Raw genomic sequence first — 24,058 nt, 5'->3', positions numbered from 1 at the left:
GGGCGCGGCCGGAGCTCAGCCCGAGGCGTGGAGGGGGGCTCTGCCCCGACCCCCGTGTGCTCCGCAGGGAGCGAGTCCCCGGCCAGCGCCCACGCTGCTCCGCTACAGTCCCCTCAACTCCGGGAGCAACAGGCAGCTCTAAGTGATGGGAAGCACCAGTCTCTGGAGAACTGTTTGGCAGTCGAGCACCCAGGCTGGGACCAGCCGCCCAGAAACCTGCTCCTGATGCAATCCAGCGTTTGCGTGTCGTGAGCACCTATTCAAACAGGCATCGCAGGCAAGGCTCTGCTCCAGCGCTGCTGCCGAGGCTGCGTAGGCAACAGGCTTCCAGCCGTTTGCAGCAGAGCAGGCAGCACAGCGGGCAGGGCACTACAGGCCCCGCGCTGGGTGCCTGCCCCCCCCCCCCCCCCCCGCCTCCCCCGTGGGTGCACACACAAGGGCAGGGGAGACAGAAACGCTCCGCTCGGCAAAATGACCTCAATGGAAACAGCAACGCAGCATCCTGCGAGCGCAGCTGCCGGGCAGTGACGCAGATTCTCTTCCCGCCTTGCGGATGAATGAACCGTGGCTCAGCAACGCCCCCCCCCAGCCGCCCGTTCCCCCCAGGACGGAGGTCCGCTCAAGATCAACATCGAGGAAGCCCCGCAGCCTCGCTGGTAGCGCCCAGGCACTTCCTGCTCATTCTTGGGCTGCCTGCAGCAGGCAGGGAGCCGGCTGGGCCGAAGCCCTGCTGCCTGCGCCGCCGCGGGCAGCACCATCGCTGAGGTTGCTGTCAGGCAGGACCGGCAGCACCGCGGGCATAGCAGGGCTCCATGAGGGGACCACCCAGGCCCAGCCAAGGAGAAGCTGGGTATGCAGAGCGGTGAGAGGCGGATGACACCAAGACTCGCCTATTCCCAGAAAGCCTCTTGCGACAGCAGCCGTTGGGAGGCAGTTTTGTTGGGAGGCAGTCTCGGGCAGGGAGCAGCACTGGGGCACTGAACATGGCTCCAGCTCCCAGACCTCACACGCAGCTCCACATCCATCTTCCCAGTGCCCCATCCTCACCTCCCAGTCTACCATTCTCCCTCTGTTATAGACGCTCGTGACAAATTGGAGGAGCCAATTTGTAGTGAATAAAAAAAGGTCGAATTTATTAGCAAGCGATAAGAGAGCAAAACAGCGCTGGGCGGCCGGGGAGGCAGTGCTCCGCCACGAGCTCGCAACTTTAGGTTATAGTTACGTTCCTTATATACATTCCATGTATCTCTTTCTTGCAAGGCTCCGCCTTGTCCTGCTGCTTCTTTCTTCATTCGTGCAGGTCTGTCACTAGGCTGATTCGGTCTATCTTCTCAAGGACGAGTGTCTTTTGATATAGAATGTCCTTTGATGTAGAAAGGTGCAGTCTTGGTGGGGTCCATCCCGTTACCTGGTAGATTATAGTTGTTGTTCTTTTCCCTCCTTAGCTAGTAAGTTATAGCCGTTGCCCTCTTCCCGTGACCTTTACGCACCAATTAAGCAAGTTTTGTTATTTACACAAGGCATCTGCTAACTCTCAACATGTCTCTTCTCCCTTCCCGATTTCATGAACAAAGTTAACTCGTTCATTACACCTCCATCCCCGTTCAGGTCCCTGATCCAGCAGCACAGGCCAAGGGCCAGGAGCAGGCGGAGGCATGGAGCGAGCAAAGTGCACGTCCTGGCAGGAGCACCAGGAAGGCAGAAAGTGGCAGGGTGTGTGTAGCTAGCGCCAAGGAGGGTAGGAGGAAGCTCTAGCGCGGAAAGGGGCCCAAAAGCCCTGCAGAGGCGGATCTGAATCAGCCCTTGGAGCCCCATTATCTTCCACGACTGGAGCATAGAATCACAGAATATCTCAAGTTGGAAGGGACCCATAAGGATCATTAAGTCCAACTCCCTGCTCCTCACAGGACGACCTGAAACTAAACCGTATGACTAACAGCATCATCCAGATGCTCCTTGAAGTCTGACAGGCTTAGTGCCATGACTACTGCCCTGGGAGCCTGTTCTAGTGACCGACCGCTCGCTCAGTGAAAAACATTTTCCTATGTCCAGTCTGAACTTCCCCTGACACAGCTTCAGTCCATTTCCTCGTGTCCCATCACTGGTCACCAGACAGAGGAGATCGGCAGTTCCCCCTCTGCTGTCCCCCTTGAGGAAGTTGTCGACTGCGATGAGGTCGCCCCTCAGCCGTCTCTTCTCCAAGACGAACAAACCAAGTGAGCTCAGCCGCTCCTCAGAAGTCTTGCCCTCGAGGCCTTTCACCATCTTGGTCCCCCTCCTCTGGACACCCTCTAATAGTTTGATGTCCTTCTTGGAGTGAGGCGCCCAAAACTGCACACAGTACTTGAGGTGCGGCTGCACCAGTGCAGTGTGGAGTGGGACGATCACCTCCCTCTACCAGCTGGCTATGCTGCGCTTGATGCACCCCAGGACATGGTTGGCCCTTTTGGCTGCCAGGGCACACTGTTAACTCATATTTAACTTGCCATCAACCCAACCCCCCAGACCTCTTTCTGTGGGGCTGCTCTCCAGCCTCTCATCCCCCAATTTGCATGTTGTCATGGTTTAACCCCAGCCAGCGACTAAGCACCGCACAGCTGCTCAGTCACTTCCCCTCCACCCAGTGGGATGGGGGAGAGAATCGGGGAAAAAAGAAGTAAAACTCCTGGACTGAGATAAGAACAGTTTAGCAGAACAGAAAAGAAGAAACTAATAATGATAACAATAATAAAATGACAATAAGAAAAGGATTAGAATAGACAAGTGATGCACAATGCAATTGCTCACCACCCACCGACCGATGCCCAGTTAGTCCCCAAGTGGCAATTACCCCCAGCCCCACTCCCCCAGTTCATATACTAGACATGACATCACATGGTATGGAACACCCCTTTGGCTAGTTTGGGTCAGCTGTCCTGGCCGTGTCCCCTCCCAACTTGTTGTGCCCCTCCAGCCTTCTCGCTGGCTGGGCATGAGAAGCTGAGAAATCCTTGACTGAGTCTAAACACTACTCAGCAACAACTGAAAACATCAGTGTGTTATCAACATTCTTCTCATACTGAACCCAAAACATAACACTATACCAGCTACTAGGAAGACAACTAACTCTATCCTAGCTGAAACCAGGACATATGTATAACCAGGATTACTCTGTCCCAGGTGGCGAATCTGGCTCTTGCTCTTGTTAAATTTCATACAGTTGGTGATTGCCCAGCTCTCTAGTCTGTCCAGATCTCTCTGCAACACCTTTCTGCCCTCGAGGGAGTCCACAGCTCCTCCCAGTTTAGTATCATTGGCAAACTTATTTAATGTACATTTGATTCCTGTGTCCAGATCATTCATAAAAACATTAAAGAGCTCTACCACTAAAATTGAGCCCTGGGGAACCCCACTGGTGACTGGCCGCCAGCCTGATGTAACCCCATTTACTATAACCCTTTGAGCCTGACCTGTCAGCCAAGTGCTCACCCAACATATTATGGACTTGTCTAGCAGTGTGCTGGACAGCGTATCCAGAAGGATACTGTGAGAGGCGGTATCAAAAGCTTTGCTAAAATCCCAAACCACCGCATTACTGGCTTCCCTTGGTCAACTAGGTGGGTGACCTTCTCAGAAAAGGAAATTAACTTGGTGTCGTAGTTTAACCCCAGCCAGCAACTAGGCACCACACTGCCACTCGCTCACCTCCCCCCCATGCAGTGGGATGGGGGAGAGAATCAGGGAAAAAAAAGTAAAACTCATAGGTTGAGATAAAGAACAGTTTAATAGAACAGAAAGAAAGAAAATGATAATGATAATAAAATGATAATGATAATAATAAAAGAATTGGAATACACAAAACAAGTGATGCACAATGCAATTGCTCACCACTTGCCGCCCAATGCCCAGTTAGTTCCCAAGCAGCGATCCACCCCTCCCGGTCAACTGTCCCCAGTTTATATATAATGGGCATGATGTCACATGGTATGGAATATTCCTTTGGCCAGTTTAGGTCAGCTGTCCTGGCCATGTCCCCTCCCAGTTTCTTGTGCCCCTCCAGCCTTCTTGCTGGCTGGGCACGAGAAGCTGAGAAATCCTTGACTTAGTATAAACACTATTTAGCAACAACTGAAAACATCAGTGTGTTATCGACATTATTCTCATATCTAAAACATAACGCTATACTAGCTACTAGAAAGAAAATTAACTCTATCCCAACTGAAACCAGGACAGTATCCATCGCCTATTCTATACCATTTACGTCACACTCAGGTCCCATACTTTCTAATACATCCCAGTTAATCACCTTCACCTTTCCTGTCCTTTGAGATATATATACACACACAGAGATATCATTCCCTTTGGCTCTGGGCCATTCCTATAAAATGTCCATTGAGTTCATTTAGTCCATGACTTTGGGCAGCCTTTCTGGGAAGGAGAGATGGTGCGAAGTCTGCTCAGTTGGCAGAGCAGGATTGGGCTTTGGTGCAGTGCAGCGGGCGGGTGACATTGGGCACAGCAGGAGGATGGTGTGTAGTGTCGGATTGTTGCATGCTGCAGGCAGTCCTGGTTCCATCACTACGGTGCTTTGCTCCATTTTCTCAAAGTTCATTTTTCCTTAATCTAAGTGATTCTTACTGTAATACCATTGATATGGCATATAACAGTTATAGTAATGATGACATACAGTGGCAGGGTTATATAGCGATTAACATCATACAGTTTAATTCATTGGCTATTCTCACCTAAATTCAAATCCCCTTGAGGCACACATTGGAATTCCCCATCCTTTCACATCACCCACCAAGTGCACCCAGGTCCTTGAGCAAAAGCGATCCCACAAATGGGTTTGCCTTCTCCTGAGGCAGGAGTAACCCAGACTGTCTTCCCTAACATATATTTTATGTGCACTACAGGGACTTTAGCCCCTTCTACAGTACATAAAAGTTCTGATTGGGCAGGGCCACCCCGATTGGCAGATCCTCTGGTGTTGACTAACCAGGTGGCTTTTACTAAATGTGTATCCCAATGTTTGAAGGTCCCACCCCCCATTGCTCTCAGTGTAGTCTTTAACAGCCCATTGTATTGTTCGATTTTCCAGGAGGCTGGTGCATGATAGGGGATGTGATATACCCACTCAATGCCATGCTCTTTGGCCCAGGTGTCTATGAGTTTTTTTACAAATGGGTCCCATTGTCTGAATCAATTCTTTCTGGGGTGCCATGTCACCACAAAACTTGTTTTTCAAGGCCCAGGATATTCTGGGCAGTGGCACAGGGCATGGGATACGTTTCCAGCCGTCCAGTGGTTGTTTCCACCACTGTAAGCACATGGCGCTTGCCTTGGTGGGTTTGTGGGAGTGTGAGACAGTTGATGTGCCAGGCCTTCCCATATTTATAGTTCAGCCATTGCCCTCCATACCACACAGAGTTTAACCACTTGGCTTGCTTAATTGCAGCACGATTCACATTCATGGATAACTTGTGAAATAAGTGTCCATGGTCAAGTCCACCCCTCGCTCACGAGCCCATCTCTATGTTGCATCTCTTCCCTGATGGCCTGAGGTAGCATGGGCCCACCAAGCCATAAATAATTCACCCTTATGTTGCCAGTCCAGATCCACCTGAGCCACTTCAATCTTAGCAGCCTGATCCACCTGCTGGTCATTCTGATGGTCTTCTGTGGCCTGACTCTTGGGTACATGAGCATCTAGGTGACGTACTTTTACAGCTGGATTCTCTAGCCGGGATGCAATATCTTGCCACAGTGTGGCAGCCCAGATGGGTTTACCCCTGCGCTGCCAGTTGCTCTGCTTCCATTGCTGTAACCACCCCCACATGGCGTTTACCACCACCCATGAGTCAGTACAGATACAGAGCACTGGCCACTTGTGATGGGTTAACCCTGGCTGGATGCCAGGTGCCCACCAAAGCCATTCTATCACTCCCGCCCTCCTCAGCTGGACAGGAGAGTGAAAGATAGAACAAAGAGCTTGCGGGTCGAGATAAGGACAGGAGAGAGATCATTCACCAATTACCGTCACGGGCAAAACAGACTCAGTTTGGGGAAAATTAACTCATTTTATTACAAAGCAACCAGAGTAAGGTAATGAGAAATAAAACCAAATCTCAGAACACCTTCCCTCCACCCCTCCCTTCTTCCCGGGCACAACTTCACCCCCAGATTTCTCTACCAAAACCCCCAGCGGCACAGGGGGACAGGGATGGGGTTTACGGTCATCACACGTTATTTTCTGCCGCTTCATCCTCCTCAGGGAGAGGGCTCATCACACTCTTCCCCTGCTCCAGTGTGGGGTCCCTCCCACAGGAGACAGTCCTCCATGAACTTCTCCAATGTGGGTCCTTCCCATGGGCTGCAGTTCTTCACGAACTGCTCCAGCATGGGTCCTTTCCACAGCGTGCAGTCCTTCAGGAGCACACTGCTCCTTCGTGGGTCCCCCACAGGGTCACAAGTCCTGCCAGAAAACCTGCTCCGTGGGCTCCTCTCTCCACAGATCCACAGGTCCTGCCAGGAGCCTGCTCCAGCACGGGCTTCCCACGGGGTCACAGCCTCCTTCGGGAACCCACCTGCTCCAGTGTGGGGTCCTCCCCGGGCTGCAGGTGGAGATCTGCTCCCCCGGGGACCTCCCTGGGCTGCAGGGGGACAGCCTGCCTCACCAGGGGCTTCCCCACGGGCTGCAGGGGAATCTCTGCTCTGGTGCCTGGAGCATCTCCTCCCCCTCCTTCTTCACTGACCTTGGTGTCTGCAGGCTTGTTTCTCTTACATATTCTCACTCCTCTCTCTGCTGGCTGTTTCTCTGTATCCCAACATTTTTTCCTTCTTAAAAATGTTATCACAGCGGCGTTACCACTATCACTGATTGGCTCGGCCTTGGCCGGCAGCGAGTCCATCTTAGAGCCAGCTGGTATAGGCTCTCTCTCGAACACAGGGGAAGGTTCCAGCAGCTTCTCACAGAAGCCACCCCTGTAACCCCCCACCCCACCCCCCCACCCCCCGCTACCAAAACCTTGCCACACAAAGCCAATACACCACTTTTCTCATTCAGCAATATCTAAGATTAGCTGGATGGCTTTCACTTCTGTCAACTGACTCGATTCACTTTCTCCTTTAGCGGTTTCTGCAACTTGTCGTATAGGACTCCATACAGCAGCCTTCCACCTCAGATGTTTTGCCACAATGTGACAGGACCCGTCAGTGAACAGGGCATATTGACTCTCATTTTCTGACAGTTTATTATACAGTGGGGCCTCTTCAGCATGTGTCACCTCCTCCTCTGGCGATATTCTGAAATCTTTGCCTTCTGGCCAGCCCGTGATCAATTCCAAAATTCCCAGGCAACGGGGATTTCCTGTGTAAGCTCGTTGTGTGATCAGTGCGACCCACTTACTCCATGTGGCATTAGTTGCATGATGTGCAGAGGAGACCCTCCCTTTGAACATCCAGCCCAGCACTGGCAGTCGGGGTGCTAAGAAGAGCTGTGTTTCAGTACCAACCACTTCCGAGGCAGCTTGAACTCCTTCATATGCTGCCAATATCTCTTTTTCAGCTGGGAGTATAGCGGGCCTCAGATCCTCTGTTTCCCTGAATCCAAAAAACCCAGTGGTCAGCCTCAGGTCCCCCAGGTGCTTTCTGCCAGAGACCCCAGGTAGGGCCATTCTCTCCGGCTGCAGTATAGAGCACATTTTTCAAATCTTGTCCTGCCTGGACTGGTCCAAGGGCTATTGCATCAACAATCTCCCATTTAATTTGTTCAAAGGCTTGCTGTTGCCCTGGGCCCCACTTAAAATCATTCTTCTTCTGGGTCACTTGATAGACAGCGCTTACAATCAAACTGTAATTTGGAATATGCATTCTCCAAAACCCCACAACACCTAAGAAAGCCTGTATTTCCTTTTTATTAGTCAGTGGAGAGCGAGCTGCTGTTTTGTTGATCACATCCATGGGGATTTAATGACACCCATCTTGCCATTTTATTCCTAAAAATTGGATCTCCTGTGCAGGTCCCCTCACCTTGCTTTCTTTTATGGCAAAACTGGCTTTCAGAAGGTTTTGGACTATTTTCTTCCCTTTCTCAAAAACTTCTTCTCTTGTGTTGCCCCATACAATGCCATCAATACATTGCAGGTGTTTCAGAGCTTCACCCTTCTCCAGTGCAGTCTGGATCAGTCCATGGCAAACGGTGGGGCTGTGTTTCCACCCTTGGGCCAGTCAATTCCAGGTGTTACTGGATGCCCCTCCAAGTAAAATCAAACTGTGGCCAGCACTCTGCTGCCACAGGGATGGAGAAAAATGCATTAGCGATATCAGTTGTGGCATACCACTTGGCAGCCTTTGACTCCAGTTCGTATTGAAGTTCTAGCATGTCCGGCACGGCAGCACTCAGCGGCGGCATGACTTCATTCAGGCCACAATAGTCAACTATTAGTCTCCACTCTCCATTAGACTTCCACACTGGCCATATGGGACTATTAAAGGGTGAGCAAGTTTTTCTGATCATTCCTTGGCTCTCTAGTCAACAAATCAACTCATGGAAGGGGATCAGGAAGTCTCAGTGCGATATTGCCACTGGTGCACTGTCGTGGTAGAAATTGGCACTTGTTTTTCAACCCTCAGCAACCCCACAATCGAAGGGTCCTGAGAGAGACCAGGCAGGTGTCCTGGTTTCAGCTAGGATAGAGTTAATTTTCTTTCTAGTAGCTGGTATAGTGTTATGTTTTGGGTTCAGTATGAGAAGAATGTTGATAACACACTGATGTTTTCAGTTGTTGCTGAGTAGTGTTTAGACTCAGTCAAGGATTTCTCAGCTTCTCATGCCCAGCCAGCAAGAAGGCTGGAGGGGCACAACAAGTTGGGAGGGGACACGGCCAGGACAGCTGACCCAAACTAGCCAAAGGGGTGTTCCATACCATGTGATGTCATGTCTAGTATATGAACTGGGGGGAGTGGGGCTGGGGGTAATCACTGCTTGGGAACTAACTGGGCATCGGTCGGCGGGTGGTGAGCAATTGCATTGTGCATCACTTGTATATTCCAATCATTTTTATATTATTATTATTGTCATTATTATCATTATTAGTTTCTTCTTTTCTGTTCTATTAAACCGTCTTTATCTCAACCCATGAGTTTTACTTTTTTCCCTCCCAATTCTCCCCCCCATCCCACTGGGTTGGGGGGAGGTGAGTGAGAGGCTGCGTGGTGCTTAGTTGCTGGCTGGGGTTAAACCGTGAAAGCAGGGTAGACAGCTGTTTAATTCCCTCCATCTCTAAGGCAGCTATACCAAAAGCCCAGTGATACCCCTTTGGGTCCTTAAAATACCTTCTCCTGAGGCAGTCTATGCCAAGGATGCACAGGGCCTTTAGCCCAGTCACAATGGGATGTTTCTGCCACTCATTCCCAGTTAGGCTTACTTCAGCCTCCAATACAGTTAGCTGCTGGGATCCCCCTGATACACCAGAAACACAGATGGGTTCTGCCCCTTTATAACTTGATGACATTAGAGTACGCTACACTGTGCACTGGTGTCTACTAGAGCCTTGTACTCCTGTGGGTCTAACATGCCAGGCCATCGAATCCGCACAGTCCAGTAAACCTGGTTGTCCCTTTCCTCCACCTGGCTGGAGGCAGGGCATCTCTAATCCTGGTCAGAGTATCCATTATCCACTTCTTCTAAAACTGACTTCAAGAAGATCAGCCCTTCTACTCTGGAAACTGGAGCAGCATTTTTCCTGGAAGTATCTCCTTTCTGGTTGTTTTTCCTCACAACTCACATACCCGTGCATCTAGGACCGAGGTAGGTTTTCCATCCCACTTCCTCATGTCCTCTCCATGGTCACGCAGGTAAAACCACCAGGTACCCTACTGCGTGTACCTTCTATATATTCTCTCTTAAGCAGAGGAATGCTCACTCCTAATAGCTGAGATGCGGGCCCGTACAGGTGGGGAGTATGACTTTTTGATCAGTTCGATCAGTTTTTTTGACTTTTCAGGCAGTTTTTCCACAGCAGACTCATAGGGAGGAAGAGAGATTTTCTTTGTATTGCCAGAGTTGGTGAGCCATTTCACCCACTGTCAGTGCCTCTTTGTCTTTCCAGGTCAGGACTGCCAATGAGTTGGCATACAACAATGGTGCGCTCTGCACAAACTTCTGCCGCATCAGTCGGGTGCATTGGACTTCATCCAGATCTCTGGGTAATTGTGCATTGTCCAGGTCATAATAAATTATCTCTAGCACTGCTAATTCCCTCAGGTACTGGGTACCTCTGTCCATGGTGGTCCACTTGCCTGGTTGACATATCACATCTTCCTTGAAGGGGTACCTTTCCTTCATGCTTGACAAGAGTTGCCTCCGGAGGTTGAGGGCTTGGGTCCCTTTTCCAATTGCCTTGTCAATGCCACCTTCCCTAGAAAGTGATCCCAGCTGCTTGGCTTCCCCACCCTCCAGTTCCAGGCTACTAGCCCCATTGTGCCAGTATTGGAGCAGCCAGGAGATACTGTGCTCACCTGGACGATGGCTGAAATCTTTTTGCATATCCCACAGCTCACTCAGGGATAGGGATTGGGTGATTACCTCTGGTTCTGCCTCTTCCTCCTGTCTTTGTGATGACCCTGGTTCAGCTGCAGTGCCTGTCACCGGAGCTGGAGTGGCTGCAGTGCCTGTTGTTTTGTTGTCGGGTCCAGAGACAACCTCTTCCCCTTGAGGGTACTGAATAGGGTTGAACAGGGCTCGGAAGGCATGGGCCAGGCCCTAGCACATTGCAGTTATTTGTGTCTCTCTGGAATTGCCAGGGTGACAGCACACTTCTTCCAAATATTTTACTAGTTTTTCTAGATTCTGCACTTTTTCAGGGGAGAAGTTCCAAAACACTGTAGGTGCCCACTGTCCTAGGTACTTGCCCATACTACCCCACACATCTTGCCACTCATAATTATTCAGCCTTGGGGCAGATGTCTGGGTGATATTCTGAAAGAGTTGTTTAACCCTAAACAAGACCTGAACCACATTCAGGAACATGCTAGTTCCTAGCAAGAGGACCATGCTGGTTTCAACATCCCAAGGATATTCAAAATTTTCAAAATTCTCAAATGCTATTGTAATTAGCCTGGAAGAGACTGGCAAGGTGAAGAAAGGTGTCTCACCCATAGACTGGGTCTCCAAGGAGAAAAGGTAAAGGGTGTAATTATTAATGGTTTCCCACAGATGGCTCCTGAAGTATAGAGGTGACGACAATGCTGAGTCCAAATACCAGATTAGTTCCATGACTGACAATTTTATCATACCATAAGACAGTGTTACACAGTACATCAAAGCAAAAACCTTAATCCACCTCCCAGCAGCACAGGGACTATATACAGCAAGTGAGGGGATAAGCAACACAACTCTAAGAACAAGCGCCACAACTCTAAGAGCTAATAAATCGACATGGTGACCAGCAACTATTAAATTAATATAACGAATGCTTGTAACAAATTCATTTTAACATGCTCTGCTCAGATCTGTTGTTATCTCAACCCTTCGTGCCCCACGTTGGGTACCAAAAAGGACTGTTGTGGTTTAAGACCAGTCAGCAGCTGAGCACCACACAGCCGCTTGCTCACTTCTCCCCCACCCAGTGAAAAAAAAGTAAAACTCGTGGGTTGAGTTAAAGACAGTTTAATAGGACAGAAAGGAAGAAATTAATAATGATAATAATAATAAAACAACTATGATGATGATGATGATAAGAAGAAGAAGAAGAATTGGAATATACGAAATAAGTGATGCACAATGCAATTGCTCACCACCCGCCGACCGATGCCCAGTTAGTTCCCAAGCAGTGATCTGCTCACCCCCAGCCAACTACTCCCAGTTTATATACTAGGCATGACATCACATGGTATGGAATACCCCTTTGGCTAGTTTGGGTCAGCTGTCCTGGCCGTGTCCCCTCCCAACTTGTGCCCCTCCAGCCTTCTTGCTGGCTGGGCATGAGAAGCTGAGAAATCCTTGACTGGGTCTAAACACTTATTAGCAACAACTGAAAAATCAGTGTGTTATCAACATTCTTCTCATACTAAATCCAAAACATAACACTGTACCAGGTACTAGAAAGAAAATTAACCCTATCCCAGCCAAAACCAGGATGGTTTGTTAAGTAGGACTTTCCCCTGTGCTGGCTATGACCAATGACTGCATTGTCTCTCAAGTGGTTTTTTTTCAGTAACTCCCAGAATAAACCTCTCCATAATTTTACCAGGCACTGAAGTGAGCCTGTAATTACCAGCGTCTTCCTTTTTACCCTTCTTGAAAAGTGGAACAATATTTGCCAACTTCCAGTTGACTGGGACCTCTCCAGCCTCCCAGGACCACTGAAAAATAATGGAGAGAGGTCCCACGTTGACATTGGCCAGCTCTTTCAGTACCCTGGGTTGAATCCTATTGGGCCCCATAGATTCATGCGCATCTAGCTGGAGCAGCAAGTCTCAAAGAAGTTAAGGGTCAGCTGGGAGTTTATCATCCTCCCCACCCCCGCCCCACCCCCCCAGTCATAGTCTTCCAACACAGGGTTCTGGGGGTCCCAGTGCCCATCATCAGTGTTGAAGACAGAGACGAAGAAGGCATTAAACGTCTCTGCTTTGTTTACATCCCTATTTCTGAGGTGATCAACCTCGTCAAGCATGGACCAATGTTACCTCTGATTCTCCTTTTGCTATTAACATATTTTAAAAAGCTCTTTTTGTTGTCCTTCAGAGTGCTGGCCAGATTGAAGTCTAATTGAGCTTTGGCCACACTAATTTTTTTCCCTACAGTGGCAGACAGCATCTCTGTAGTCCTCCTGTGTCACCTGTCCTTGCTTTCAGTGTCCATACATTTTCCTTTTCCAACCTAAGTTCTAGAAGGAGATCCCTGCTCAGCCAAGCTGGTCTTCTGCCCCACTTGCTTGATTTTCAATACTTCAATATTGCTTGCTCCTATGCTCTTAAGAGATGGCTTTTGCCTCACTTGCTTGATTTTCAATACTTCGGAATTGCTTGCTCCTGTGCTCTTAAGAGATGGCTTTTAAAAAGTGACCAGCATTCATGGACCCCAATACCTTCAGACCAGATTCATAGGAGACCTTACTAACTCCTTCAGCAGCCCAAAATCTACTCTCCCCATAAGCAGGACTGAAGTTTTGCTGGCAGTCTTTCTCCTATCACCGACAATTTGAAACTCAACTACTTCGTGGTCACTGTGACCAAGACAGCCACCAATCACCACTTTGCCCACAAGTCCCTCTGTGTTTACAAACAACAAATCTAGCAGGGCACGTTTCTTAGTCAGCTCCCTTAGTACCTGCACCAAGAAGTTATCATCAACATGCATGTACAGGGAACCCACCCGTACACGCACTAGAGCGTTCCGCTGCGGATTTTGCCAGCACTGGAGCTGTTTGACTCAGCAACTGAGTGCTGAGCAGGGGTGGGAGACAGCAGTCGTAGCACCCCTGTGCAGCCACCCCTGCAAAGGGTCAAGGGCAGCCGCCCCAGGAAGGGGTGCAGCCTGCCTGCAGCACACCAGGGCAGCCAGGAACACCAGCCGGAGACAACAGGGAAGCGGGAGCGGGCCAGCCTTCCCGGCCCAGCCTCAGGGTGCTGCCACCACCAGACAGTGGGACTCTCCAGGGCCTCACCCAGACGTGAGGCAGCGCGACAAGGTGCCTATGTCAACCTACCACAGAGAGAAGGCAGCAGGGCAGGGCTTCCAGTGCTGGCAGGCAGGAACAATAAGGGAGTGAGTCCCAAGTGCTGCTTCCCCACCACCTGCCCCCAGACACTGACACAAGCCACCAGCTAATAAAATGGTAAGTAGCAGCTAACAGCTGCAGAAGCCCAACGTGCCATCAGTCAGTACTGGCTCTTCCCACATCCAGCGTGAAGGTAGGTTAAAGCAGAATCCTGCCTGTACAGCTGCCTGCCACCACCACATGTCCAAGCATCCCACCTGGAAGCGACAGGTTCGTCCAGAAAGGCTTCCCCAGAGTCATGCTGTGCCTCCATCCACCAGCACCCAATTCCTCCACGCAGCAGACCTCAAGTCTCTGGCTGAGCAGAACCAGCCACAGCCAGACACAGATCTGCCCTTTCTAACCAGCCCTTTGGTGAACAGTGGGCAGCACCAGGTACTGGGCCGACCCCAGAAGACAGCAAGCATCACTGGGAAAAAGACACCTTTATTTTAAATACAAGGAGTTAAAAAATTCATTCATTCAAGAGCTGCACAAATAGCACTGGCCCAGCACCTTAGATGGCCAGACAAGTGGCTGTTGTGAGTCTGTCCGCGTGTGCCAGCTGTCAGCGTCTCCCCGAGTCACCACTCTCCACTGCTGCATCTTCCAGACGGATTCCTGGGGAGCAACAGCAGCATCAAAGCACTTGCTACTTCCGGCACTCGGCACCTGCCTCACGGGAAAGGCCGCAAGCTGTGTCCCTTCCACCTGGCAGCGCTCAGTTACACCGGCAAGGGATCACTGGAGGATCCCTTCAGCCTGCCCAGGGGTGAGGGCTCACCCTAGTGAGGGAACATACCTGCTGCTCTGAGCTGAGCCTGCAAGGAGGAGATCATCTGGCGATAGGCTTCACACTGGGCAGTCTTGTCAGCTGCAGGCAGGAGGCAAGTAGGTGTGTGCTCAGCCCATCCTGAACACCTCATCCCCAGACCCTCTGGGGCAGCAGCTGGGATCCTGCTCTACCCCCAAACAAGCCCCATCTGCACAGAGCTGCAGGCCTGGGCTCCAGGTACGAGTGCAGGGGGTGTCGTCTGGATTGCGGGTGTCCGCAGCCCCCAAAACAGCCAGCCCCACATACCAAGCTCGCCCTTCACTCGCTCCAGTTCGTTCTTTACATCCTTCAGCTCCTGGGACAACTGATCACCTGCAGACTGGCAAGGGCATGGTGTAAGTGTGACACAGGGGCTGGTCACCCCCACGCAGTGACCCGTAGCCCAGCCCCAGCACAGCCCTTCCTGTGGAGGAGCATCTCTGCAGGCAGCACACGCACACCAGCAGTTCTTGGGCTCAGGAAGCCCTACTCACATGCTTCAGCATGTCAGAGCAGGGTCCTGTTTTGACATTCACCCCTGCTTCAGGAGGCTGGTGCTGTTGCAGTGCAGCCCAACCAACACCCCAAGCCTAGCACCCACGGGACCACTGCCAGGGTGCATTCATTGCAGCAGCAGCACCTGGCAAAGGAGCCACTGTTCGCTTGTCAGCAAGCAACTGCCAGTAGCCATGGGTCACAAGGATTCCTTTGGCAAGCTACAGCCACATAGTGAAGAGCCCTAAAACTGCTGGTAAATGCACAAACATATTTTGCAGGTAGGAGACTTCACACCTTGGAGCCTCACCTTGCTGCAGGCTCTCCTCACCCCATGCTGGGGACATGTCCAACATGTCAGGAGGTATAAAAGCAACACCACAAGCCAAAGGGGGTGTGCATCTTTCAAAAGCCCCTTACAAAAAAATTAACTGGATGGATGCCTACAGTCCCCTGAGCACTGGAGAGGTGGTAAATTCATGCAGCAAGTGCACATCTTGTGTAAACTCCAGGGAAGGGCTAAAACAGCTCCAGTGCCCACCCAGAAATTGGCAGCCCAGGTCCCATCACCTCCCACCTCTGGCACAGATGGCCCAAGCCACTGGCTGAATGGTGCTCTGTGGTGCCAGAACATAGTTGGCTCTTACCTGCTCAGCAGGGACTGCATTTCCACACCCTGGAGTCGGGCCAGGGGCCAACTCACTGGAAAAAGAGGACTCCACACACACCCACGTCTGGTCAGCCTTACCTGCGAAGAGAAGTGTCGCCACCACAAACATAAATGCTATCCCCAGCCCACAACCAGGCCACATTGCTGCTCCAGACCAGGGGCAGAACCTGTCCAAGGAAGCCAGAGGTCCTCAAGCCCCTCCAGCCCAAAGGCTGCTGCTGGCCTGGCCTGTACAGGTCCTGCTGGGAGAAGGTGCTCCTGCATGGTCTAGCAGCTCTGGGCTCCTGCTAGGAGTCTGCTCACACAGGGAGGGCAGACAGCTGCCCTGGGCAGGGCAGGGCAGGGATGTTGCAGCAGAGCGGGGACGGCCTCCTCGCTTCGTCTTCCTCTGCGGGGCCCAGGACTGCAGGCTGCCCAGGGAAGGCAGCACACCCTGCCTGCAGAGCAGGCTAGAGCACCCCCAGGCACGCCTGTTCAACAAGGACCCTGCTGGGGAGCAGCACTGCCCAACAAGCAGCTGCCAGCTGCCCATGTTTCCCCTGTGCTCATCCCAACACAAGACAAAAATCCACTAGAGTCCAACGCCGAAACGTAGACTCTCCTCACCATGGTACACTCACAGGACACTTGGATTTCAGCAGGCCTTTGGCAGTCAGGAGCCAGGAAAGCTCCAGAGGGGCTCCTCTCTACAGGGGAGCAAGCTCCAGCTCCCCACTCCTGCGTAGGACCACACCTCCATACTGCTCACCTACTCCCAAGACAGTCCCTGCTGCAACCAGCCATTCTTTGCTCTCACCATCTTTCTTCAGCTTTTGGGTCCAATTGCGTATCAGCTCCCGCGTAGTTGATCCTGAAGGGGGGGCCAGGAAATGAAAGTAAAGAGCATCAACCCCTGCTCAGAGAGTGCCCTGACAGCAACATGCACTGAACAAGGCCACTCCCTGTCCTATGGATGAGCTAGAGCATCAGATTTGCTCAGCCTCTTTGCAGGCTGCCTTTCCAGGGAAAAGGACGTCACCTAGCCTTACTCCTCTGTGTTTCACTTCTCTTTCTCTGAGCCCGAGCACACGCTGCCCCCTCCTGTCGTTTCCCTGGGACCAGCCTTGACTGCAGTCCCCTGAATGTTCTCCCCAGGGCAGCAGCTCCCCCCTCCCACAACACCAGAGCCTCCAGGGCTTCTGCCCAGATTCACCCTTACCGAGGCAAAAGCGCTTGGGGGAAGACACTTTTCCCGGCAGCTGCAGTCGGGAGCGAGAAGCCACAATAGGAACTGCTGTAGAGAGCCTCTGGGAGGGCTGTCTGCGACCCCCAACCTTGACAGCAGCTACAGTGGACAAACAATAAGGCACAGGCTGCCACTCCAAAGCAGCTACACCGCACCTCTCCTAGGGCGGGCCAGGGCTCAGTCAGGCTGCCTCTCCCAGGCCCACAGCCACCAGCACCCCCACGACCCCACACAAGACCATGGGGTGAGGGCTCCAAGCCAACAGGCTGCTAGACCACATTGGCGGGAGGACAGATAGTGCTAATTAATACAGCACCTGGGGCATGAGCACATTTCCTGGGCTCCTACCTGTGCCGCTTACAGGGACTCCCCACTCCCCAGGCTCTGTCCCTGTCCCATGCTGCAGCCCAGGCCTTCCCCCTTCTCCCTTCTGGCTGCAGCATCAGTCCCCCCAAGCTTCCCAGCTTTCCATAAGGCAACTGGAAGGTGCAGAATTACCTTCCATCTCTGTGTCCCGGGGGGTGGCTTTGCGAATGGCAGAAGGTTGTGTCAGCTGCAAGGCCCCACGGGAACGCTGAAGCCTGCACTTGGCAGCCGGCATCAGCTTCAGCTTGGTACCTGGGGAAGAGAGAGGGTTTTGCAGCCCCAGGGAAGCAGTCACCGTGCTGGGGGCTCTCTCCAGCGACCAGGCTCACCTGAGGGCTGCGGGAGCCTTGTTCCCAGGCCACCGAGCTCCTTGCCGGCCTTTGGGAGCTGCAGACCCAGAGAGGCCCGTGCCCGGGAGACAGAGAGCCTGCCGCCACGGCCCGGGGACCGGGCGGGGGTGCGGGCCCGGCCCGCGGGGCCCGGCCCGCCGCAGGGGTGCTGTCCGGCACCGCGCCGTGCTGCCTTACGGGACAGGGCCTGAGGGCGGGCGAGGCCGGAGCCGGGCCGCGCCGCGCCGGGGCCACCGCCGGCAGCGGGCTGCGGGAGGCGCCGGGGCAGCCCGCGGGCCGGGCCCAGGGAGGCGGCGGCCTCGGAGCCAGCCGTGCTCGGGCGGGCGGCGGCCTCGGAGCCAGCCGTGCTCGGGCGGGCGGCGGGCGTCGCGCTGTCCGGGGCCCTCTCGTCGAGGGGCGGCGAGGCCTGCAGCGGCGTGGAGGCGATGGGCCCGGCGGCGTCGAGCCACAGGACGCTGTCCTCCCACAGGTCCGGCGAGGGCTCCGCCTCAATGGAGGCGGCGAGGCGCAGGCGGGCGGCGATGGTGCGGCACTCCTCCTCGAAGAAGCTGAGGTACAGCGGGGAGAGCGGCAAGCTCGGGCCGTCTACATGCCGCAGCAGGTCGGGCCCCGCCGGTGGGTCGGGCCGCGCCGGCGGCTGCTCCCTCCGCCACATCCCTCCCAGCCGCCGCCGCCAACCGCTCACACCTCAGCGGATCCGCGCAGCGCCCCCCGCCCTCCTCCCGCCTCCGCGCACCGCCCCCGCGCACCGCCCCCTGCCGCCGGGGAGGCCCCCCCGCCCTTCTCCCGCCCCCGCGCAGCGCCCCTGCCCTTCTCCCTCCCCCGCGCAGCGCCCCCTGCCGGTGCTTCCCCCGCCCCGCCAGCCCCCAGGACGAGGCAGAGACTTGGCTTCACAGTGGTTTAATGCGAACGGAACCGGGACGTTACACTGGACAGGGTGGAGACAGCTGGGTGGCTGGCAGCCCCGCGGCAGGACAGGCAGGAGGAAGGGGCCGCCCTAAGCAGGAGCCGGCAGCGGCAGGGGGCACGGGCTGAGCCCCGCTGCAGGCACAGCCGCCTCCACCGGCACCAGCCTCCGTGCTGCCCCACAAACCCTTCCCAGGCCGAGCCGGCCCCCCGAGCGGTTCCCTCCTGGTTTCAGCGACTTCTTCTCCTCCCCGAGAGCAAACTCTTTCTTACCCAGCAGCGCCAGTTCCTCACCAGAAAACCCAGGAGACGTTAGGGAGCCCTTGGGGGACGTGCTCGGCAGGAACAGGAGGGCAGTCACCGCAGGCCTATGCTCCAAGAAAGACTCAAGTGTGCCACCACAAAGTGACCAAGCACTTATAAACCAGCCAGCTCTGACCTGAGGAGTCCCCCGGCTAAGGCCCAACCTCACTCATCGCAGCTGTGGCAGCTGGAGGAGCCTCCAAAGGACAGTCTTGCTGCAGCAAGTCACAGCCTTGTGGTCACCCTCAAGCTCTGGATGCTTCCCTGACCAGTCTTGTGTCCTCACTTCCACACAAGTAACTGCCTAGCTCACCGCAGAACAGGGGAGAACACACAAAAAGCCATTGTTACTTCTCCTGCTTCATAAGCAAATGTCTAACCCAGGACTCACTGACCCTATTCTGCTGTCCCTTTCTGGAGAGGTAGCCTCACCCCAGGCCCCACTGCTGGGCTCCTCCTGTGGCAGCCGTCATGGCCACACACTACAACAGCCCTCACCAGCCCTCTCCTGCTCCTCCTCAGCCAGACCCATCTCCTCCCCTCTGCAGCTGGGGCACAGGATAAGGTCACCATGGCTCAGCTGAGCAGGGTGCTGCTGGAAACACCACCACACCAGCCTGCAGCAGAGCAAGCTGGGGCATTTTTTAAACCCTGGGCCAAGGCATCACAGCACACACTGCTACAGCCAGGCTATCCCAGCTTCCACACGTCAAACTGCCCACACAGAGCATCATGAGAGCACATGTCATGGAAACCCCTCGAGCTGCCAGCAGCATGTCAGAAAGGAGGGGGATTAACACGAATACACCAAATGGGTCTAATGCAGGAGGCTGAGAGCAGGGTTAGAGTAGGTCTTGGGTCTCAGCACTTCCAGACAGTGAAGAATGGGGGTTTCATGCAGGGTGAATGGGGTGGACAAGAGACCAACACACCCAGGCACCTACTCACTGTTTTGGATAAGCCTTACTAAACGCTAATACCCGATGCGATCACTGACCAACATGACAACTGCTATTCTTCAGAGTCTCCTGCAGAGATGCTTGGGGCTGCACAGATAGGGGACTGAAGGTCAACTCACACCTTCCTGTACAGGGAGAGGGGCAGCTCCTACACCATAATGCCATAAGCAATTTCCTGCTCCACACCTATTCACATCTGCCCCTAGGTGTGGGATAACATGCTCACTTGCATAAATCTTCATACCTTTAGGCCAAGACCACAGCCCAGTAGAACAAGCTGCTGCCAGTTACGAAACAGGAAAATACTGAACAAACTGGGAGGTTCGAGAAGAAAAAGCTGGTTCAGAGAAGACAGATTTAGTGTAAAAATAAATGTCATTTTTGCAGGAGGGAGGGTGGAATGGAGGAAGACAGTGCCAGGTGCTCCTACTGGCGCACTTTCCCTGGGACGTAATTCCTATCAATAGTCTCCTCTTGCAGGAACATATGTAAGCAGCGCTCATTCTGTGCCAGTGGGTGTCCAGCAATTCTGGAAGAAAATCAGATGTGGAGGTTAGCACAGCCACCACCAAGACCCTGACACCTCTGCTCTCTGTAAGGAGCTAATAAGGCAGACCTCCTCGTTAACGGGCAGCCAGCTCCAAGCACACCCACACCGGGGTCAGCCCAACGTCACCAGATCGGTGTGCAACAGGGCCAGAAAGAGGTGCTTGAGGACAGGGTGTTCCCTCCCACACCATGCCCTGCAGCAGGGCACGAGCATCCTGAACCAACACTACCCTGTCGGTGGGTCTCTGCAGCACAGCTATTCTGCTAATATTTCCTTCACTCTCAGGAGAGTGCTGAACACAACCCACACGCAAGGCAGGACTTGCTTCAGAACCATGGTTTCATTACCCGGCTGCAGGCACCATCCTTTAGCACGGCACCTGCATGCAGCAGATCAAGACTGCTTCCCAGTCAATCCACAGCCCTCTTCTATGAGCAGTAGCCAGAAAGGCAGCACACAGCAAACCCAGGACATCAAGCTTACTTGTTAATAAACTGTTCTAGTCCCTGTCTCCGCTCCTCAATGAAGGACTCTTCAAAGATGCCTTCATCTCCTCGGAAGGGAAGCTGTCGTTTCAAGGCTTTTCCAGGCAGTGGTGGCACTACAATCTGAAAGCACAGAATCACCCTGTCAGCAGAATATCCACCTGCAAGCGGATATCCTTAACCATTTGACACTCACCTGCAGCTTCATTATGTGGATAGAGATCAAGCCCCAACAGCTGCCCACCATCACAGCCTCTCTTCTGGGCAGCCCAAAATTATTGCTACAACTGTTCCCGTATGTCCTGGTTTCAGGAACAGGCAGATCTGAGCCAGGCCTCACCTTACTGTCTCGTTCCAGCTCATTCTTCAGCCATTCAAAGTCACTGTATCGTCTCCTCACACATGACTCCTTCAATTTGAAGATTGGGAGGTTTGTCTGTAATGAAGAGAGTAGTTAATCTGCAGGTTGCTTTGGAAGCCAGACAGTATTTCCACATGTCATTGAAACCTGAAGCTGCATTTAGAAAACCAAGTCCCCTGAGAAGGAGGTATCATGAGAACACCCAGCTTCTTTATTCAGAACAGAGCACAAGCACGGAAGCCCTTTGGAATCAAGCAAGCACTTGCCAGGCTACTCAGAGCCAGCCATTCCCTCCCCCTCAAGTGACTATTTCAGGAACACACCCCCTCCCAGGGGCATGCGCTGGAACCAGGGCTCACAACACAGAGAAGGCTGATTATTTTTTTTTTTCCCCTTGAGTTCACTCCATTTTGAAGTGATCTACAAAAGAGCTTCACAGCAGCCTGCAGAAAAAAAGAACCTCCGACCCAACACTGGTATTTCCATGGAAGAACTAAGGGAGGAAATCTCGCGCCAGCAACTGTTCAAGGCCAGAATTCATACTCCAATCTTCTTTCAGAACAGATCATCTACCCTAACAGGCAAGCAGCTTTTTCTTATCTGGCTTGTGTCACTGGAGGAACATGCAGCAATTCCCCATCCTTCTCCCCCACCACTAGAGTCTAAAGACTGACAGCTATAGTAACTTTACCTTTACCCTATCAACACAGCCTGAAACGCTGAAGGAACCGAGGTAGCAAAACCTTCTGACAAGCAGCACCCAGATGAACACAGGTATTGCTGGAACACAGTTAACTATATTCTTATAAGGTCTGTGAAGTAAAACCAGCTGCTTTCAAAGCATCCCCACAAGACCTAGTTTCAGTGGGACCGAGAGGTTCTCATTGCCACCTGCCAGGCACCCTTTGGCAGGCTGATGGAAACCAAGTATCACAACAAAAAAAAGCAAACACAATTTTTCTGAAAGGTAGTGGAGACTTAGCAGTTAAATCATGCTATGAACAGAAGTCAACGCCAGCACCCTAACATGCACTAAATGTAGTTTGTTTCCAGGGAAGGTCAATTTTACTTTTACTTCCTTCAGCTATCAGATGCAGAGCTGTGAAGAGGTCCCCAGTTCAGCTCGGTTAAGACCCAGGGAAGAGAACCCTGCAAGAAGTGCTCAGCCTGCTATGCACGCTCCTGGATCACAAGCTCTTTGTAAAGCAATCAAGCTGACTCAGAAGGGGTAGCTAGACTGCCCTGTGATCAGCTAGCTAGCTTTCCTCTCCTGCTTGAGATAACCAGCTGCACGCAGTCACGCCCTGCTCAGCAACCACCCGACGGTGCCCAAGTGCCAGGGCTGGGGCTCTAGAGAGGGGACAGAAGCCTGCTGAGGCAGCACCCTCCTTGTCCTTGTGCATACCAGCCCTCGTCAGATGCTGAAGGGCCCCGGCAAACCCACCAGCTGCGAGCGCTCTGACCTTGAGCCCGGGCCCGCCGGAGAGCCGCAGGCAAGCTGCCAGCCCCAGCGGGGCCAGAGCTCACCTCCTCAGCCCCCGCCCCCCACCGCCGCAGACAAGCGCGGACCCTGCCCGGCTACCCCAAGCCCCAGGAGCTACACCCGGGCTGCACGGGGCCGCTGACACACACACCGCCGCTCCCCGCCCCGACCGCGGAGGCCGCGCTCAGCCAGAGCAGCGAGACCACCCCGGCCCTGCCTCGGCCGCCCGCCCCGGGCCACCCCGACACTGCGCACCAAGCGCTGCCGCCCCTCCCCGGGCCGTACACCCGGCCACGGGGCAGCGCAGCCCCACCAGGGCACACACGGGGCTCCGCGGCGCACGGCGGGTCCCGAGGCCTGCCGGCCGCCCCCCCCCTCCGCCCGCCCCGAGCCCCACAGGGGCCGCACCCGCATCCGGAGCTCGTAGCTGGTGTATCTGGCGCGGCCCATGCCCACGGTCTGCGGGTTGAAGATGTCGATCTCGAGGAAGTTGCTGGGCGGCCCGTACGCGTCCGTCAGGTCCTGCGGCTTGGCGTTCAGGCGCCGGGTGTCCGCCACCGCCGCCTCCGACATGGTGGTGCCGCCACCGCCCCGCCCGGCCCGCCCCGCCCGCTGCCGCAGCCTGCCCCGCCCGCGCACGACGCGACGTCGCCCGCCCGCCGCCTGCATAACGCGGCGGGTATCCAGGTCTCGGGGCCACTCAGCCGCCGCCCGGCCCGCGCACGCCGGCGCCGCCACCTGCATAAACGGAGCGAGTATTCAGGGCGCGGGGGATGCCACAGGGCAGCCCCGGAACCTGCAGCAGGCCGGGCTCGCTCTCGACGCTGCCCCGCGCCGCCCCGGCCGGGCCACCACGGGGCGGTGCAGAGCCCGCCCCCGAGCCAGCCGCACTGAACGCCTAGGGGCTAGGAACCGGGGCGCGGGGCCGAAAAACTTACAGAGGGACTGCGCCATACAGCGTCCTGGGCGGAGCCAGCCCCGGGCGCTGTACGGCGCGGGGTGTGCTGGGGCCCTGGAACCTGGTTGCTACGGTTCTGACCGACCGACCGGGCCCGTCACGCCTCGTGCTGGGGCACGTCCCGGAAACGGGCTCCTGTCCGTGACGGGACGGCGCGAGTGAGCAACACTCCCGGGCCGCTGCGCGCTCTACGCGCGGGCGGAGAAGCTGTTCCCGCCGTGGGGCTCCCAGCACAGCCCCACCCGCGCGGGGTCATCGGGCCCTCACACCGCCGTGGTGGGGCCGGGCAGCTTATGTAAGTGCGGCCGCCGCGGTGCCCGCTGGGAGCTGTAGTCGCGCGGGCGCACCGCTTGCCACGCTCACCCGTCGGGGCCCCGCCCCGCCCCCGCCC

General features: G+C 54.3%; 2 protein-coding genes across 2 annotated transcripts; both read right to left on the bottom strand.

The window, feature by feature from the left end:
• Positions 1-14,169: 14,169 nt before the first annotated feature.
• Positions 14,170-18,317, bottom strand: LOC126050379 (uncharacterized). The gene is made up of 8 exons (XM_049828205.1): positions 17,642-18,317; positions 17,445-17,564; positions 16,920-17,045; positions 16,470-16,571; positions 15,699-15,799; positions 14,824-14,896; positions 14,545-14,616; positions 14,170-14,363 (listed from the first exon to the last, which is right to left on the bottom strand). The coding sequence occupies exons 1-8, from the start codon at positions 18,315-18,317 to the stop codon at positions 14,311-14,313; spliced, it is 1,323 nt and encodes a 440-aa protein (XP_049684162.1). The 3' UTR covers positions 14,170-14,310.
• Positions 18,318-18,546: 229 nt separating this feature from the next.
• Positions 18,547-23,315, bottom strand: SNX12 (sorting nexin 12). Its single transcript, XM_049827924.1, has 4 exons — positions 23,118-23,315; positions 21,206-21,301; positions 20,864-20,988; positions 18,547-20,359 (listed from the first exon to the last, which is right to left on the bottom strand). The coding sequence occupies exons 1-4, from the start codon at positions 23,280-23,282 to the stop codon at positions 20,257-20,259; spliced, it is 489 nt and encodes a 162-aa protein (XP_049683881.1). The 5' UTR covers positions 23,283-23,315; the 3' UTR covers positions 18,547-20,256.
• Between the last annotated feature and the right edge of the window lie 743 nt (positions 23,316-24,058).

Source organism: Accipiter gentilis, chromosome 24 (assembly GCF_929443795.1).
Source record: "Accipiter gentilis chromosome 24, bAccGen1.1, whole genome shotgun sequence".
In the NCBI taxonomy this organism is placed as follows: domain Eukaryota; kingdom Metazoa; phylum Chordata; class Aves; order Accipitriformes; family Accipitridae; genus Astur; species Astur gentilis.
The sequence above is the reverse complement of the archived record's forward strand: the minus strand, read 5'-3'. Positions and strand labels throughout refer to the sequence as shown.